A 17,671-nucleotide genomic window follows, 5' to 3' on the forward strand; every position below is an offset into this window, starting at 1 on the left:
GCGAGCAGCATCATCTCGCCTCCGCTGCATACATAAGACGGTTCTTATTTGTATGCAGTCACTGCTACCTCTCTGGGGTTCTTGTCATTATTCAATTTACTGGTAAACAGACTCAGTCATCTGTACAGTTTGCCTGTCCATTCCCACATGATCATGACGAATGTTTTCACGATGACATATATGGCTGTCAGACGGATTTCGTCTTCCGACCAATCAATGAACGTTCAAATAAGCAAATCATGGTTGTCGATCTCTTACTTTGCCATGCGCAGTCTGTCTACATTCCAATAAACAGGGAGTGATTTGTTGATCGCCTCCTGAACCAGTATATCGAGAGTTCTTGCCATGGAGGAGGCGACTGCAAGCATCCTGGCAGGGCTACATAAACATCTGCCTTGCAGGATAGACTACAGTGCCCACTCTACTGGTGTCAGCTTTTTTGATTGCTTCCGCCAATCCAATCTTTACGATCTACATACTTGATCTTCTAAACGGAAATTATGCAACGCTCCCTGTTTCGTCCACATCTCCTCTCGAACCGTCTCGGTTGGTCTACATCTCTCTGGCGGACTACAGCCGCAACGGTCGCAACTAGAGCCGACCATCACCCAAACCCAGGCAATTTTGCCAACCGTCCCAAGGAAGAGCTCTCCGAGATTGGTCGGAAGGGTGGTCACAAGGGAGGTAAGGCCAGGGCTGTTGGAGGCTTCCATGATATGGACCCTGAGAAACAGGTGAGACTAGGGAGGCCATGCATCATGTTATGCACATAGTGACTCGTCGACAGCACGAAATCGCTTCGCGAGGAGGTCGTGCGACCAGGAAAGCAGCTGAGCAGGCGGAGAAACATCAGGGCGTCGCTGCTGAGAGACGTCGCACTCATAAGCCTTCAGCAGCAGGTCCAGGGTTTGAGGAGTCATGGACGGCATAAATGTCTCCAAAGTTTTGATGATATAGATTATAGATAGATGCGATGTATATCTAGATGTAGACGGAATCAATTTCCTAGATACTAGATACCTCTCTTTAAGTAGCGAGTACCTCTCTATGAAGCCCCATGCGGAGTACTGAGGATGTTACGTCACGGTCACGGGTCCGCCAGTCCCAATCAGGCATTCTATAAACAATCCAACGTTGTTGCCCGAGAACTCAGGCATACACAAGGTGCGCGTTTCTCTGCGTCGAAGATCATCCACTCATCTATCCATCTGGCGATAGTAATCAATCCATCTCAATTGGTTTTCTTCGGCCATCTCCCCGTCTATCGCATCAAAGTTCTTATCGCATTATCAATATCATCTATCTATACAACCACCCAACCGAACGATGCTGTTTGCCTGAGCGAACCCCCGACTGGATCTCACCATGGCTGACACCCGCTACACTTCGCCAGACCCGACAACCCACGACACGGTCGGCGCGTCTACAATCGCTACGCCTTTGTTTATGCGATCGTCACCTCCTCCTCCTGAGGAGAGATTGGTTAATTCTCTTCCACGTGCTGATAGCCCTGTTTCCGACCGTGTCGCTGCCGAGATTGACGGAGCGCGTTCGCCAGCGCTATCTAGAGCTTCGTCTCCCGATCATCAAGCGAACGAGCTCGATGCGCGACTAGCGGAATATACCGTCGATTTTCGCGCTTTATCTGGCACACAGTTAGCTCGCGATGATGATACGCTACCGGATCTGAAATTTCCGTATGAGGAGGACAAGCTTTCTGAGGTCGGTGGCCCGGAGGACTTTACAGCCAACATGGAGAGGTATCTGATGGGCATGGATGATGACCCGGAGGACAAGGATTGGGAGGAGGGTCAATCAGCGCTCTGGAAGGACAATCCGCACCCAGCGACTACTCTCGGCGACAAGCATGAGGGTCAAGAAGAGGAAAAGGAGGCGGACCATCAGCCACAACAACGGGGGCATGGCTTACAGCAGCCTGGCCCAGATGATGAAGCGGAAGTTGGCGAGTACAGTGAATTCGGGCCCCCTGTTGACATGTCCACTCCGTCCCATTTCCTGCGTAGGACAGGCGCCTTCGCTAAGGAAATGACCCAACTAGAAGATATTGAGGAGGATCCCGATGATGAAGCCCAACCAGTTTCCACACCGTCCGTCCAAAGACAGACGGCTACACTACAGAAGGATACGACTGATTCAAACGAGGATTTGCGGCGTCAAATCGCCGAATTGAAAGCAGCGATTCGAGAGCGCGATCAGCAGCTAGAGAGAAACCATAGGCGGGTACTGGAAGCCGCTTCTGCGGGGGAGCAGATCAAGCATTTGCAAGCTGAACTTCAGAAGAAATCAAGCCAGTTGGACGATCTTCAAGCGAAACGCGACGACCAGGCAATTTTGCGACAGCAGATCCAGTCGCTCCAGAACGAGAACGACGAAAAAGAGTTGTACATGCGGAGATCTTCTTTCAGCCAGTCCGGACTCAGTGCGCTTCAGAAACAGCTCGGCGATATGCAAAAGGAGCTGCAGAGCAGGGATACGCGCCCGAACCTGGACGCAGAGCGGCTAGAGACGATCGCATACCTACGTCAGCAACTGGACCTGGCGCAAGAACAGTTGAAGAAACGCGATGCTACACTCGAAGACACCCTAGCGAAGCTGAGAGATGTCACCGCAGCGAAAGAGCTACAATTGCGAGAGAAGAACACCGAGATCGATGGGCTCAAGGCTCAAATTGATGATAATCTCATGGAGATTGACAGGCTGGAGACAGAACTAGACCAGGCGAACCAAGAATATCGAATTCTTGAAGAGAAGGTTGAATCTCTGGAGACCAAGAATCGGCCGCTGGAAGAGAAGAATAGCACTCTTGAAGCCGACCTTAACCGCGCCCAGTCGCAGGTTACGGCTCAAGGAAACGCGCTCAAGGCCATGGCGGCAGAAATGCCACTCGAAGCAGGGGGAAGGAATACGTACACCGAGATTCTCGAACTTATTAAAGATCTTGACCCGCATAGCACCACACGCTCGTCCGGCAAGCCTTCCTTGTCAAGGGATGCTGACTCAAAAGATGATGAAATGGAAGAATATCGTCGGGATTTGGCCAAGACCCGGGCCGAACTGGAGGAGGCATCTTCGATTCGGAAGGCCCTTGAGCTCGATCTGAAGCGGTCCCAAGAACAGGCCGCTGAGGCGCAGACCCTGTTCAAGTCGATTGAGGACGAGAATACCCGCCTCACGAAACAAAAAGACGACCTGCGAACCAGCCTGGATAGAGCTCAGGGAGAGCTCAATCAGATGAAGGCGGAGCATTCGGAAGCCCTCGAAACCATCAGCCGTCTTCAGACAGAGAAGAACACACAGCAACCCAGTCCTCCCCCTTCACCTCCCACACCTCGCAACATGGGCCAAACAGAGAAGCTCGAAGAATCGTACCGCGCCCGGCTCAAGAGCCTACAAACCGCACACGCCACCGCCATCTCCACTCTACGTTCGTCCCACGCCGACTCAACCCGCAAGCTACGTGATCTTCTTGCCGCTGCCGAGAAGCGAGAATCAGAACTCAAAGTCGAAGTGCAGTCCTTGCTCGCCGCGCATGCAACACACGAGACTCAAATACAGTCTCTTGACGCGGAGGTCAGAAGACTGCAATCTGCGATTGCTGTCAAGGAAGAGGCGGCTGCTGCGCTGGACGAGCGAATCGCCCGGTCCGTCGAGAAGCGCGAGAAAGAGTGGGAGCGCCGCGTGGATCTGCTCCTAAAGGAGAGAGAGAGGATGGCCAAAGCCCTCATGTGGGCCTGGGGGGAGAAGGAGGTCGGCGACGTCAAGGAGAACCTCGGCGAGGATGGGAGACGAGCCAGGCAGGCCTATCGATATAAGTATGCTCGGAGGAAGGGAACGGAGGGCTAGATAACTTCCCCATACATTGCTCTCTAGGCTTTTCTGGAGTCATCGGCGTTCATCTGAAAGGTCTGCGTGGGGTTGTCTCTATGAGTAAGATGATAAAGTTTCTAATCGGTTGATACTGGGCTCTGGGCATAATATAGGCGCAATGGCTTCTCTAGGGAAACGTCTCACTGCGGAAGTTTACGATTGGAATACGAGTCCACATAACGATTTTTGCATAATTCCCAGGAATGAAAGTGGGTTAAAGATAGAAGCCGTAATATGACCGGTTACAAGGGTGATATCTTCAAGGAACAAAATACGAATTCGGCATAATCTACCAACTTTTCAACATATAACAGAAGAAGTTCAGTATAAATACTTCAAGGAAAGAGAGAAGTCTCATCTGCATAGAGATGAGTATGAAAAAGAAAAAAGGGCGTCCAAAGGCGGCAACAAACCATGTCTGAAGCCACTTGACAGTATCGAATGCGCTCTCGGTAGGCTTTATCCCTCCTTCAACATGTCTGGCCAGCAGACTCGAAAATAATCCTAGCTAAATCTATGCATACTGGTGCGATTGGCACCACGGTACGTATTCCCGTCGAGTATGGTTCGCCTCCCTTGACCGTCAAGTGTCACAGCTGCTCGAGCCTCGTCCACGGATGACCCTGTCTCCCTGATACTATCCAGGGGTCCGTGGCTGAGGGAAGCGATCCCGCCGCAAGTCGAGCTGCGCGGCCTTCGTGTGCTGGGATAGATGATTTCCACGTCGTTTCTGCGCCAGGCGGGGCCCATGGTACGGTATTGCTCGAACTGCTGGTGGGGGCGGTGATGGTGGCTCTGCGTGTGACGGGGGATCTGGTTTGGATCGAACTGGTAGCTTGGTCTTTGTCTTTGGCTGTAGCGATGCGTATGACGACGGGCTACCGTGTTGGGCTCGATGAGGGAGACCTGGCAATTGGGAGGTCGGTCCATCGGCCGTCGGGCGATCTGATTTGGTGGGATGAGCATGTAAGCCGTGTGCTGGGGCTGATAGGCAGGAAGTGTATTTGAAGTATTGGATCTGTGAACGGTGGTCGGGGGTACCACAACTTCGGGAGCATCGGCGGAGTTTGCTGTCATTGACCGCGGGCGAGAAGGTCCTTTCGACTGAGCTACTGCGACAGAGCTTTCCATCTCGGAAGGCCGATCAGGTGTAGAGGAGGGGGAGGGGTTCTGGCCGGGTAAATGGTTTGGTGACTGCTCAGTCTGCTTCTGCTTTACAGTAACATCGTCGCTCCGTGCTTGCTGTTCGATATCCCGACGGGGATCAGCTTCGGCTAGGGCGCGGATCTGAGGATCCGCCGACAGAGGAATTGATATGGGCAGGACTTTGAGAAGGGACCTGCAAAGGGATGATATGGACGACTTTTGTCTCGAGTGTCCGAGCGAAGGAGGAATCGGAGGGACCTCGGGAGTCCCAGACAGCTCCGCATAGGGAGGATTCTGGAACGAAGCCTCGCTTGCAGATTTCAGCGTTGCGACAGTAGGGGTGCGAGATACTGGGGCCACGTTAGTCGACCTGGATGCCTCTTTTCCGTAGCGCGAGTCTTACCTGTGGAAGCAAGAGTTGTCCCTGATAGGATCTCTGCTGCTTCGCATGCCTGGTCTGTATCAAGCCGAAGTTGAGACTTTGGGCGTATCGGCCGAGGATGTTGAATAATCGGCGAAAAGGCCTTTTCCATAAGTTCGTCGTTGCCAGACGGTATATATACCCCCTGGGTGCCGAACGTGACATCAGGCCCACGGCAAATATAGTAAATGTCATTCGTCAGGCAGCTTTCTCTGTCGAAGCTTGTTTGGGAACGGACACTGTCGCCGCGGATCGACTGCCGCTGCGAGTATACGCCCAACAGAGACAGGTCGTAAGGTCGGCGGCAAAGCTCGCGGGAGCAGAAATAGAGACAGACAGTTATACTGAAGATTCTCATCAGAACATTTCCCATTACAACTGGGGACTTGCCATCACTTACAAGGATAGAACCGAAACGATAACGGCAGCTCTATGAAGCGCACAACTGACACCGGTTTTCCAGAAACCACCGTTCATACTGTCCGGAAGACATGAAATCTGCTGCGAAATGACCACCAAGCCTGCCACACTCGCTGCTACCCAGGTAATTGTTGTTAGCCGCAGGAGATACGTGCACACGCCGTGCAAGAATTTCTTTTGCCGCCGGAATCCTTGGACTCTGTTGTATTGCCACGCGAGTAGGCTATGCAAAACCACAAGGGGAACGGTGAAGAGAGACTGTGCACTCCACAATCAGAATCGGTTCATAATTATGACAGGTACGGCGAGAGAGATCTTACCGCGATGAGAATCAGAACCAAGCTCGGCAGCATCTTGGAATCGACTTGTCGGTTGACGAACAGGTATATCACAAGCACCCATTCTATGAGCGATTCGAGCAACAAGACATATAGGGAGACAAATATGACGACCTTGGTCCATGATCCTCGCCTTTGAAGCGTTGTAGGCAGATCAGCCATGATGAAATGTGGGACAGCAGCTCGAGACGCTGTATCACAGGCTCGGTATAAAAGAGCATCCACACAATGGAACAGACCGGGTATCTGTTATCTACGCACGCAATAAGTGGGAGGGAAGAAAGGCCACAGCGGCAGTCGAGGCCGTTGATTGCAGAAGTCTTATTGTCGGGTGATCAGGATAGCTTATAGACATATTGCATAGAGAAATGTCAAATAGCAAGGTAAAAGAACGAGCTGAAGAGTAATAAAAGGAGAGCTGTAAACTGATCTCTTGCAGGCGCGTCAACAAAAAGGATCGGAATGTAGACGGGAGAGACATAGAGTGCAAACTGCAGACAGCGTCGACCGCGTGTCCCAGATCCTGAATAACACCTAAGCTTGAAGGAATTAGAGGAATTAAGGGCACCAGAATGGAAGATCGTAGTTCTGGAATGTTAGCCTGAAGGACGGTTGACAGCTCGCCAAAAGTGATTGGTGGTGCCAGAGGGGTGCATTGAGGAGTCGAAGCTCATTTCAATTGCTAGGTCATCACATTTTCATCACTTGAAGGAGTTGACCCTTTCAACGAAATTCTGATGAACCTGCGTATGTGCATCAGTATGAAGGAGTTTCAAGCGCCTGGACTCATACTTCGAGCCACTGTCGAGGGCAAGTCCTCGATTTTCATCCACTGAGACGCAATCATTTCCAAGGTGACGGAGTACAAAGGACGGGAACAGCGAGACAGTGCATTGATGAATGAGACAAAGGAATTTTTGAATGTAGGAGCAACCACAGGGGTACAGGATAGGATTGTTGAAGAGGAAAAAGGGAGGTCCAGTTGGTGCATGTGGTCAACGAAGGGATGCACGTGACCGTGTGGAAGTAGACACGTTAATACTCAGTTCGAATGGATTGAAGGGCGTTTATCCCCTGTAGGAATTAATCATGGACTGTTTCGTGAGATAGAGTTGTCTTTTTCCTTTTGCCTGTGTCAAGGGTTGAAGCTATAACGGCATGATGCAATCAATGCTCGCCTCGACTCTGCTGCCACCTTATGCTCTCTCACGCCGGAACGGAAGATGATCAAATGATTCTGCTCATAGATTGGTCTAGTCTATCGGTATATATATCGGTATAGATTGCTAATACATTTCCATTCAGTCTTTTCGAGAGTCACTCGTTCAGAGAATGGATGTTCGGTTTTTTGGTACTTTTGACTCTGTCTCCAAATCAGAGTGTACCGCGCTTACCTCGACGTCTTGCCGTCCATCTCGAGGTCCGGCAGACTTTCGGCCTCGCAGCCGGTTCAGCAGAGGGTCGACCACGGGCAAACGTCCATGACGTTCCTTGTGACGCATAGCCACAAACCAGACGATCACAACAATCCAGTAGAAGTTATATGAAAGGACGGAACCATAGGTCGCCGAGTTCGTCCAGCCAAGGACGGCGTTGAAGATACCCCATCCTCCGCCACCATTAATGAGGGGACTACAGCAGTTTACATGCCAGACGCTTTGTCGGATGTCATACGATCCCGGACCGGCACCTGTCTCGGCAGCATCACCACCAACTCGGTGGTTCCAAGTATTGTTCTCCAGATACCAGACGCCTCGGGAGAAGAGGCCGGCAGCAACCAGGTAGAGGAAGCAAGTCGAGATGATCAGGAAGATCTGGAGCGAGGCCTGGTTTCCTCCACTGCAGGCCATCAGCATGGTGGTCTACTCGAGAAGACAGCTGATTCAGGGGTTCAACATACCGATAAAGTAGATATCCAATGGCCACTCCCGCGAGAAGACCAGTAAAAACAGGTAGAGGGAAGGCAGTTGCAGGAAAACTGAGACTGACGCCTCCAATGAACACCACCGCTTCGAGACCTTCACGGAGAACGGTGATGAAGGGGAGGAGAAACATGGCGTATTTCTCCGCCCATAGTTTGAGGTTGTTTTTGAATGTGCCACGAGTCAACGGCTTTGCTTCCAGGGCCTGAGCTAGCTTGACGCGCCACTTCTCCTGCAACTTGGTGACACGAAGCAGTGCGGCACCCATGATGGTGATGATGACACTGGCTACCAGGGAGAAGATGCCCTCCCACAGATCCTCCGTACCAGCGAAGTGATCTTTGCCATAGCCGTAGAAAGCTCCAATCATGCCAGCTCCGATGCAAATAGAGATGAACAATCCAACGCCGACTCCCCACCACACCTAGAAGATCGGAAACCACACGGTCAGCCTGAAGTTCGGAAAAGAGACGGGAATACGTGATTGAAGGAATAAATGAGCCTACCTGTCTGGTCAATCTCTTACGTGTGAGAGCATCTTGCTCTCGTCCCAAAGTTTGCTTGATGAATGAGAGCAACACAGAGACAATGATGCTGGTCTCGACACATTCTCGGAAACAGATAAAAAAGACTGAGGACAGGCGAAGAAAAGGTTAGTATACTTTTCTAAAAAGTAATTCAAGTCCAGTCAGAAACCCATACTTGGAACAGCAAATACGTCTTTCGTCATCTTGTGAGTTGAGAGGGAGATGACAAAAGAATCGAAAACGGAGACTTGACCATGAGAAGGGGGTTGGGGGTCGGGGGAGTTGTGGAGGATAATATCAATTTAGTGGACTGATCGATAAAGATTGAAAGATTGATTGATATGATAAATATTATCTAAGCAGAAGGCAAAAATATTAGTTACTTGATTGATTGATAAAAAAAAAGGGTTAAAAAATGCGCACAGTCACGAGGGGAAAACCCCTCGATTATCTGATTGATAAAATGGCGCAGGAAACGGAAACTGCGGCAACAAACCGGAACGGGAGGACTCAACACGACAAGAGAGAAAGTCAGAATAACACAGATGTCTTCTGGTTGGGTCGGTTTGACCAACAGCGAGGATGTATTGGATGGTGGCGCTCAACCGGCTGAACTTTACGAGCAAATTCGTGGACCTAAAACCCATGAACAAATGGATCATCAGCCCATCGCACTCCGTACGGAGTACTCCGTAGTCTTTTTCTTTCTCAAGAATCTAATCTCAATACATCAGATTCTGGCCGATTCTGATACAAAAGAGAAAAAATCTTTACTGCCCACACACAGAGGAAGCAATAAGGAATCACCAAGCACTGAAGACAAAAAAAGATACGCATGATAAGCTCGCACTAGAGATGGTGGATCTTGTGGGCAGACACAAAAGGACAAATTAGCATTCGATCCATCATTGGACTCGAAGGACGATGAACCCTGGCACGGAGAGAAACGAAGGTTGATTGTGGACAAGGAAGGTCATTATCATCGTCGTCGTCGTCGTCGTAACCCTAATTAATATCAATCAAACTCATCGTTATGAAATTAGTGCCTCATGTTGTAGCACTGCTACAGTAGCTCGTTCTCCCCACATCAGCGAACCATGCATGGACTACAGGATCAATTATTAAACGACGGAAGCGGTTGCATCATATGAGACCAAGGTAGGTAGATTAGATAGACATTATTATTATTATTATTATTATTATTATTATTATTATTATTATTATTATTATTATTATTATTATTATTATTATTATTATTATTATTATTATTATTATTATTATTATTATGATTTATGATTTATGATGAATATTCCTAGCCACTCGGTGACAATAAAATTGACTTTTGGCACGATGCCGCGGGGAGACTAAAAAAAAGCAAAAAGCTCTTATCAATCAGTTGCCATTCCGACCATCCCCCATTTTCTTTCTATTGGAAGTTGAGATTCCCTTCCACCTCGGTTCAGTTCTCGACCTCCTCAGAAATCGTCCATTATCTTTGGAGGTGCCATGGCAGTTGGCCTCCTTTTGTTGACGGCGTTTGTCGTCCACATCCTGTCAATTTCTGCTGCCACGCTCAACTACGACTGGAACATCACCTGGGTCACCGCTAATCCGGATGGTCAATTTCAGCGCCCTGTGATTGGCATCAATGGTCAATGGCCCCCTCCAGTGCTCAATTTTACCAAGGGTGACCGCATCATTGCAAAAGTGCATAATGCGCTGGGAAATGAGACCACCAGTATCCACTGGCATGGGTTCTTTCAGAATGGGACCAACCATATGGACGGTCCTCCATCGGTCACTCAGTGCGACATCGCCCCAGGTTCTACCTTTGTCTACAATTTCACCGTCAGTATACTATGCTGTAGAAGCTACTGATTTCATGTCAAGTCTAACGATCTGCACAGGTTGAGCAATCTGGCACGTATTGGTACCATTCTCACACGAAAGGCCAGTTCCCTGATGGGCTCCGACAGGCCTTGGTGGTGACCGACCCCAAGAATCCGTATATCGGGCAGTATGATGAGGAGCGGGTCATTAGCTTGTCCGACTGGTATCACGACCAAATGCCAACGCTCTTGAAGTCATTCATTAGCGTCACCAATCCCACCGGCGCGGAGCCTGTGCCCAAAGCGGCTCTGATGAACGACACTCAGAACCTCACTGTCGCAGTCGAGCCGGGCAAGACATACCTTTTTCATTTGGTCAATGTGGGTGCGTTTGCCAGTCAGTATTTTTGGATCGAGGGACACACGATGAAGATTGTCGAGGTGGATGGTGTCTGGACCAATGCATCGGAGGCTCAGATGATCTACATTGCTAGCGCACAGCGCTACAGTGTGTTGGTAACCATGAAGAACGAGACGAGCCAGAATTACGCCATGATGGGCAGTATGGATACGGTATTTACATCAAATTCTTCAAGATGATGCCCTCAGCTGACGAATTGTACAGGATCTCTTCGATACACTTCCCGAGTCGTTGAATTATAACGTGACGGGATGGCTGGTATATAATGACAAGGCCGACAAGCCAACTCCATCTTCAATCTCCGCATTTGAGCCTTATGATGACTTCAACCTGGTACCGGTGGATGGCATGGCTCTGCACCAGGAAGCAGATTATACGGTCACTCTGGACGTGACGATGGATAATCTGGGAGACGGGGCCAATTAGTAAGAGCAACAACCCAGACGGTCTGATAGTCAGCATTCAAGGAACTTAAGGCTGACTCCGCATAGTGCTTTTTTCAATGGAATCACCTATGTCATGCCCAAAGTTCCGACGTTGTATTCGGCACTGACGACCGGCTCAGCGGCAACAGATCCTGCCGTCTATGGGTACAACACAAACCCAATTGTCCTCAAAAAAGGGGATATCGTCGACCTTATCCTCAACAACGATGATGCTGGAAAGCATCCTTTCCACTTGCACGGACATACGTTCCAGGTGATTGCACGCAGCGAAGAGAACGCGGGACACTATGATCCCAGCAACCATACGACATTCCCATCCGTCCCAATGAGGAGGGATACTGTAGTGGTCCGGCCGCAGGGCAATTTTGTCCTCCGTTTCCAGGCCGACAATCCGGGTATGTGTGCTACGAGCCTCTTCATCGCAATGAAGCTAATCAGTTGACCACACTAGGCGTCTGGCTCTTTCACTGCCACATCGAATGGCACATGGATTCAGGACTAGCTGCGACCTTTATCGAAGCGCCTCTGGAACTGCAGAAGACGCTCAAAATCCCCGAAAATCACTACCAGACCTGCGAGGCTAGCGGTACCCTGACCGCGGGAAATGCGGCCGGAAACACCAAAGATTTGTATGATCTGACGGGCCAGAACGTATCTCCCGCACCGCTGCCGGCGGGATTCACGGCCAAGGGCATCGTTGCCCTGGTGTTCAGCTGCATTGCAGCTATCCTGGGATTATTGTCGATAACTTGGTATGACCGATTGACTGGATTTAGGCGTATGCACTTGTTGACTGACCGAAAACAGGTACGGCATGGCGCCGATTACTGCGCCTCAGACTTGCTCGGCTCAGAGTAATGGTTCGGACGAGAATTGAGGGCCGTCTACATTGTGAAGGATTCGCATCGATCCAGCAGTCGGTAACATCTTTACGTTTAGCCCGACGTGAGGTGCAAGGTATATTAGACCCCGCTTACAGTTTGTGGTAGGTCTCTAGAGTGCTTCGACACTATTGCTATACGGTAGATTGCCACTAAAACCTGCACACGCTTCTTGAATACCACTATGTATATATTCATAATGATACCTTTGAATTGAAGAGAATCCGACACGCCGTCCGTTTCGATGCTACAGCGCAGCTCAATCACAGCACAGCAATACACTCAATCTCCACATCCGTATTCAGCGGCAACGTCTTGACAGCCACACAACTACAACGCATCAGCTTTCAGATCCCCAGAGCAGTAATAATACATGAGGGATGTAACATACGTCCGGCAGGGCTTCACATCCCCCCAGTACTGCGTATAGACCGAGTTCATATCGGCAAAGTTATCCATGTCCGACAGGAACACATTGACCTTGACCACCTTGTCGATGGTGGTGCCGGCCGCCTCGAGGACATGCGTGAGATTCTTGATGCATTGATGCTGCAAGCCTTCTGTCAGTCATCCATTTCCTTCTTCTTTCGTCACTCAGCGAGAGACAAAAAGGTATATTGGAGTACCGTGTGAGCCTTGACATCCCCCTCGATCAATTTGCCCGTCTGCGGATCCATCGCGACCGCTCCAGAGCAGTAGACGACACCATTGGCGATGATGGCCTGCGAGTAGATGCCAGGGAGAGGCTTGGGGGCTTTTTCGGTGAGGACGGGGGTTTTGGTTGCCATACTGATGTTGACTCTCTCTATAATATAAACTACAGGAAATAGAACTTTGTTGTGCGGGGTACCATCCTGTCTTATATATATCTATGAGAATATCACTCCTTACGGTAAATCGGGCATACATGCGCATCTACAATGCATGGATGCAGGAATGCATCGTATCTGTTATCGATCTGCTTCCCCCACGCGGGGAACCAAGGCCGTGTGCCAATTGCGTGGGAGAGTTGCATTTGGACCCCCCACGACACGGCAGTTCATTGTAACTTGGCCTTGGCCTTGGATTTGACTCCATTACCATGCTCGTACTGCTTGCTACCTTGCATTGTCTGGCAAGGAGGTTGTCCTTTTGATTATCTACCGTGTGTCATCCAGTGGATATCTCACAGTTCCAGCGACATGGTGATCGCCATGTTCAACGGTTTCCTTGATAGTCTCCTTAATAATCAAGAGGATCAGGTCATCCTGCACAGGTAGATAAGATACTTTGGACACAGTTGCACCCCCACGGCCTTGGGCCCTTGGTTTTCGAGAAGAACTTACTCCGCAGGAACGGAATGTAACCAACCTGAGGGGAAGGTTCCAAATACCAAAGTAAATGAACCTTCAGCTCTAATTATCTACTCACTATTCCCATCAATTGCTGCTTCAATTGATATCATCCGTAACCTGCTCTATTCCGTTCCTGTGTGAGTGCCAGAATCACAATGTCCGTCTCAACCGACGTCTCGCAACCGCCATATCCCTTGCATGACTCCGTCAAGGACAAGCTCGACCCAGAATATGTCGACTTCTACAACAAATATGTAATCAACCTTCAACAAGTCCATCTCCAACCGGTGGCTGCCTCGAGAACGAGCGGTGTTCTGATCCCCGGCGGTGGTCCTCTGCTCGACGTTGGAAAGACAGAGGATATCACCATCAAACGGAGAGCGACCGAGGGGCCTGATATTCTGCTCCGCAGCTTCATACCCACAGGGGAAAAGCCTGCAGATGGCTGGCCGGTAATGCTGTACTTTCACGGCGGGGGATGGGTGCTAGGAAATATCGACACCGAGAATCCAGTATGTACGAACCTCTGTGTTCGAGGGAACTGCGTGGTGGTCACAGTTGATTATAGGTAAGTCTTCGCCGACGACACCCTGTCGACATTCAGTCGCTGATGTTACAGATTGGCCCCTGAAAACCCGTGGCCGGCTGCCGTCCACGATTGCTGGGAAGCCCTCCTCTGGCTCATCTCCGACGGTGCCTCGGTGCTTCCCATCGACTCATCCAAGATGGCGACAGGAGGCTCGTCAGCCGGTGGGAATCTGGCTTCCATCATCACGCATAAAGCCCTCACCCTCTCGCCACCGGTGCGCTTTCGCGCTCAGCTGCTCTCCGTTCCCGTCATGGACAACACAGCGACCGTAGACAACAACGAGTCCTATCGTCTGTATGAGCATACACCCGCTCTCCCCGCAGCGAAGATGATCTGGTATCGCAACCATTACCTCCCCAACATAGCAGATCGCACCAATCCCGAAGCCAGCCCTCTCTTTTATGATGATGACTGGTCGCAACTGCCGCCGGCCTTGATTATGGTGGGGGAGCTGGACGTCTTGCGCACAGAGGGGGAGCAGTATGCGGCGAAGCTGAGGGAGGCGGGAGTGGAGGTGGATCTGCAGGTGATGAAGGGGATGCCGCATCCGTTTCTCGCCATGGATGCGGTTCTCAAGGAGGGCAAGCGATCTATCACCTTGATGTGCGATATGTTAAAGAGGGTTTTTTGGTAGTCATGAGCCTCGTCAGCCTCGATTATGATATCATATTCATGAGCAGAATGCTAGAAACCAGTGCCGCAATTGGCAAAGACAATGCGATAGTTGATCACACTAGGATGGGAAAGATCAGTAGACGAGCTGCATCCTACCTAGCTGACATCGTAAAGAGGCTGCTGGGTAGATATTAGGATTGAAAACGTTATGCTTCGCAAGTCTTAATGCGACCATCATTTCAACATGTGAGTGAGGTAACCGGGAGTACAGGTAAATTGGTATCATGCCACAGATGCAATGCAACGCTCTCCGCCTTGAGGAGGTCAGGACAGACGCTGGACCATCCAGGATACTCCTCAAGGAGAGATGCTTTCCCCATACCAGGGCCCGTATGGTAAGTTGCTCTTGAGCGTGATCAGTCTGAACTCATACGTTAATTTGGTCTCTTTCAGTCCCCGGCTTCTTGAGTACCACGATGGCTAAGCGAGCTCCGCAGTGCCTGACCCCTAAATTAAACAAACCCTGCACTGATCATGTATTCATCCTCGGCCTGTTTCCGTGGCTTGCTTGTCTCATGCAATCGAGCGTCAGTCATACCGCAACTCTGAGCGTGTTCCGAGAAGGGAAATGATCAGAGCAGAGGCGAGCAAGACACCGAAATCCGACGATGTCGGAGTGATGCCTCAACTCTAGAAAAAGGATCTATGGAAGAACCATTCTGGAAGTAGAATAGCTTCATAATCGAAATGGGACCACGAGCAGTATGTCTACCCTTTGTCCCTTGTACCATATAAGAAAGGTCCTGCTTGAGAGAGGAAAATCCATGACCATTAGTATCCAATGAATATTCAGGGACATGAAGTTATTCTGGTCCAGATATCTCGACAGAGACTTTGGAATCGCCTTTTCATTGTTCGATTTCTTCTCAGGCTCATTCTTCCATCTTATCCGACAAGCACTGCTGGGACTTCCTTGCTGCACTCATGCCCAGCCCAGTTCCTGAGTGATACTCCGTACTTGCGGCGTAATCCGTTGAGTACCTGAGCTATATCGTTAGCGCGAGCCTTAGCATGGATGGTTGATAAATAACTTGTTAAGCACAGAGAACATACTTCATGTGCTTGTGATTCGATGCGATCCATCCACCCAAAAGGCCTGAGCCCCAAACAGGTCCAGACTGGTGGAGATTTCTCATCTTACTCTGGGTCAGTGGCGAGAGGCTAAGAGCAGCCTTTGGGCAGATGTAACTCTTGAAAATTAGCCTGAGAAGCAGCCTCATAGTTACCTATTAGTTAATAATTTCCACTGGCTTGTGATTGTTAAAAGTTAGTATCTTGAATTTCCTTGAAAGTCCGACAAAAATAATAATAATAGTAGAGTAAAGTTGAATATGACCGAAGCCTTTGTATAGACTGAATGATCTAGTCCCTACCTACTAGGTAATGATGATATGATCAACAGGAACGACAAATCCCTCGGATGATCCGGCACGTTCTCCGGTGCTAAAGTAGGTATTTGTGTGTCATTCGCACTAAGCGAAAGTCATGACCAAAAATCCCGGGTAATTGACTTTTTCATTTTTGCTGGCCCTGGAGAATTTGTTGTGACTTTGCCCGAAACAGGAAAGTGCCATGAAGGGAAAAACAATGCCAAGACCAGAATCAGGCCAGCGCTAGATCTTCGCAATATGATTGGTGTTCCTGAAGGTCTGGAGCCTGCCAGCCAGGCAACAGTCCCCTCGCTAAGCTGGATAAGGAAGGCACGACCATGCGACTCGACTTTGAGGCTATTGTATTGGACTTGGGGCTAGACTAGGCTAGTTCCAGTAACACCCAGGAAACCAAGCAATCCCGAGTCAAGTAAGTCCAGTCCCCAGGGCATCTCGGACCCTTTCATTCGCTCCTCTTCTTCATCGCTTACGGAGGAGATAACAGACTAAGGTACCACAGCATCGCTTACTCCCCTTTCACGCCCCTCGCCATGTGGTGGTAAAAGAAAAGAAACGAAAAGAAGAAAAGAAACAGATCTTATTCGACTCATTCATGATTCAAAGCCTTTCCATTGTGTCGATGAATGGCTTTCCTCATGTATCGCTTGGAGTTGATTTATCATCCTGGCTGTCTTCCGGCCTCATCAGGGACTAGCTAGACACCAAGGGGCCCTTTCTTGATTTCATCTCCTTGACCCTGGTGGTAAAATTCATTTCATCCCAACTACGAACTAATGCGTGCGCTGTCACTAATGCGGAACTAGGGACCATACCATTGATCACTCATGAGTCGTGATAGTGGAGGAATAATGGACCTTGCTCCATGCGGCTCTTTTGTCGGCTGTTCCCACTTTCCACATCGAATCAGCACTCTCATCGCTGCCACTGACTCAACGGCAATATCGGCCGGGTCTATCTCGCAATTTCCGTTGCCACTCGGCTGTCCAATCTGGTGACGCTTTCCAGTCCGTAGCGCCCTCAGACCCCGGCAGATTGCCTGTTCCTAGTCGACTTCCACCTCTACCTCTCTGCCACTTGCTGAAACCTGAGAGAAATGGGTTCGTTTGTCCGGTAGGCTCACTAGGCTGTGCCTGTTGGAACTCAATCTGGCAAGGCGCTGAATGGAGTTCATATTTCCACTACGAACTTCCTGCTATCATCCCTGCAATTCTCCATTCGAGACCGCAACGGTGCCTGGGGGGAAGTCTCCGTACTATTTTAGGCCAACAATAATGGGATATGGCTGCGAAGACGCGCATCTGTAATCTCCGAGCTAGCAAGATGGTTGGTCGTCGACTTCTCCGTTCGTAGTCATATATAGGTCTCCCTCATGTCCACCCATCTCATTGAAGATATCTCTCCTTCTCCTTGGTCTGGCCTTCCCACTTCACGAGTCCTCGTCCG

At 49.9% G+C, this 17,671-nt stretch overlaps 7 protein-coding genes across 7 annotated transcripts; 4 read left to right on the forward strand and 3 right to left on the reverse strand.

The window, feature by feature from the left end:
* Positions 1-500: 500 nt before the first annotated feature.
* On the forward strand, positions 501-931 carry Aspvir_004662 (KGG domain-containing protein; the record flags this gene model as incomplete). The annotated part of the gene is made up of 2 exons (XM_043267886.1): positions 501-734; positions 788-931. The coding sequence occupies 2 exons, from the start codon at positions 501-503 to the stop codon at positions 929-931; spliced, it is 378 nt and encodes a 125-aa protein (XP_043123821.1).
* Positions 932-1,365: 434 nt separating this feature from the next.
* Aspvir_004663 (putative spindle pole body associated protein SnaD) lies at positions 1,366-3,864 on the forward strand (the record flags this gene model as incomplete). Its single annotated transcript, XM_043267887.1, has 1 exon — positions 1,366-3,864. The coding sequence occupies one exon, from the start codon at positions 1,366-1,368 to the stop codon at positions 3,862-3,864; it is 2,499 nt and encodes an 832-aa protein (XP_043123822.1).
* A 528-nt stretch (positions 3,865-4,392) lies between these two features.
* Aspvir_004664 (uncharacterized protein) lies at positions 4,393-6,375 on the reverse strand (the record flags this gene model as incomplete). The annotated part of the gene is made up of 4 exons (XM_043267888.1): positions 4,393-5,384; positions 5,438-5,799; positions 5,856-6,133; positions 6,196-6,375. The coding sequence occupies 4 exons, from the start codon at positions 6,373-6,375 to the stop codon at positions 4,393-4,395; spliced, it is 1,812 nt and encodes a 603-aa protein (XP_043123823.1).
* Positions 6,376-7,538: 1,163 nt separating this feature from the next.
* Positions 7,539-8,865, reverse strand: Aspvir_004665 (FTR1 family protein; the record flags this gene model as incomplete). Its single annotated transcript, XM_043267889.1, has 4 exons — positions 7,539-8,052; positions 8,114-8,559; positions 8,642-8,766; positions 8,838-8,865. The coding sequence occupies 4 exons, from the start codon at positions 8,863-8,865 to the stop codon at positions 7,539-7,541; spliced, it is 1,113 nt and encodes a 370-aa protein (XP_043123824.1).
* Positions 8,866-10,168: 1,303 nt separating this feature from the next.
* Positions 10,169-12,235, forward strand: fetC (putative ferrooxidoreductase Fet3; the record flags this gene model as incomplete). Its single annotated transcript, XM_043267890.1, has 6 exons — positions 10,169-10,510; positions 10,570-11,064; positions 11,117-11,337; positions 11,404-11,753; positions 11,810-12,110; positions 12,166-12,235. 6 exons carry the CDS (start codon positions 10,169-10,171, stop codon positions 12,233-12,235), a joined length of 1,779 nt encoding a protein of 592 aa, XP_043123825.1.
* A 267-nt stretch (positions 12,236-12,502) lies between these two features.
* Aspvir_004667 (putative L-PSP endoribonuclease family protein Brt1) lies at positions 12,503-13,027 on the reverse strand (the record flags this gene model as incomplete). Its single annotated transcript, XM_043267891.1, has 3 exons — positions 12,503-12,569; positions 12,631-12,788; positions 12,866-13,027. The coding sequence occupies 3 exons, from the start codon at positions 13,025-13,027 to the stop codon at positions 12,503-12,505; spliced, it is 387 nt and encodes a 128-aa protein (XP_043123826.1).
* Positions 13,028-13,728: 701 nt separating this feature from the next.
* On the forward strand, positions 13,729-14,796 carry Aspvir_004668 (alpha/beta hydrolase; the record flags this gene model as incomplete). The annotated part of the gene is made up of 2 exons (XM_043267892.1): positions 13,729-14,141; positions 14,193-14,796. 2 exons carry the CDS (start codon positions 13,729-13,731, stop codon positions 14,794-14,796), a joined length of 1,017 nt encoding a protein of 338 aa, XP_043123827.1.
* Between the last annotated feature and the right edge of the window lie 2,875 nt (positions 14,797-17,671).

Source organism: Aspergillus viridinutans, assembly GCF_018404265.1.
Source record: "Aspergillus viridinutans IFM 47045 DNA, scaffold_2, whole genome shotgun sequence".
NCBI lineage: Eukaryota > Fungi > Ascomycota > Eurotiomycetes > Eurotiales > Aspergillaceae > Aspergillus > Aspergillus viridinutans.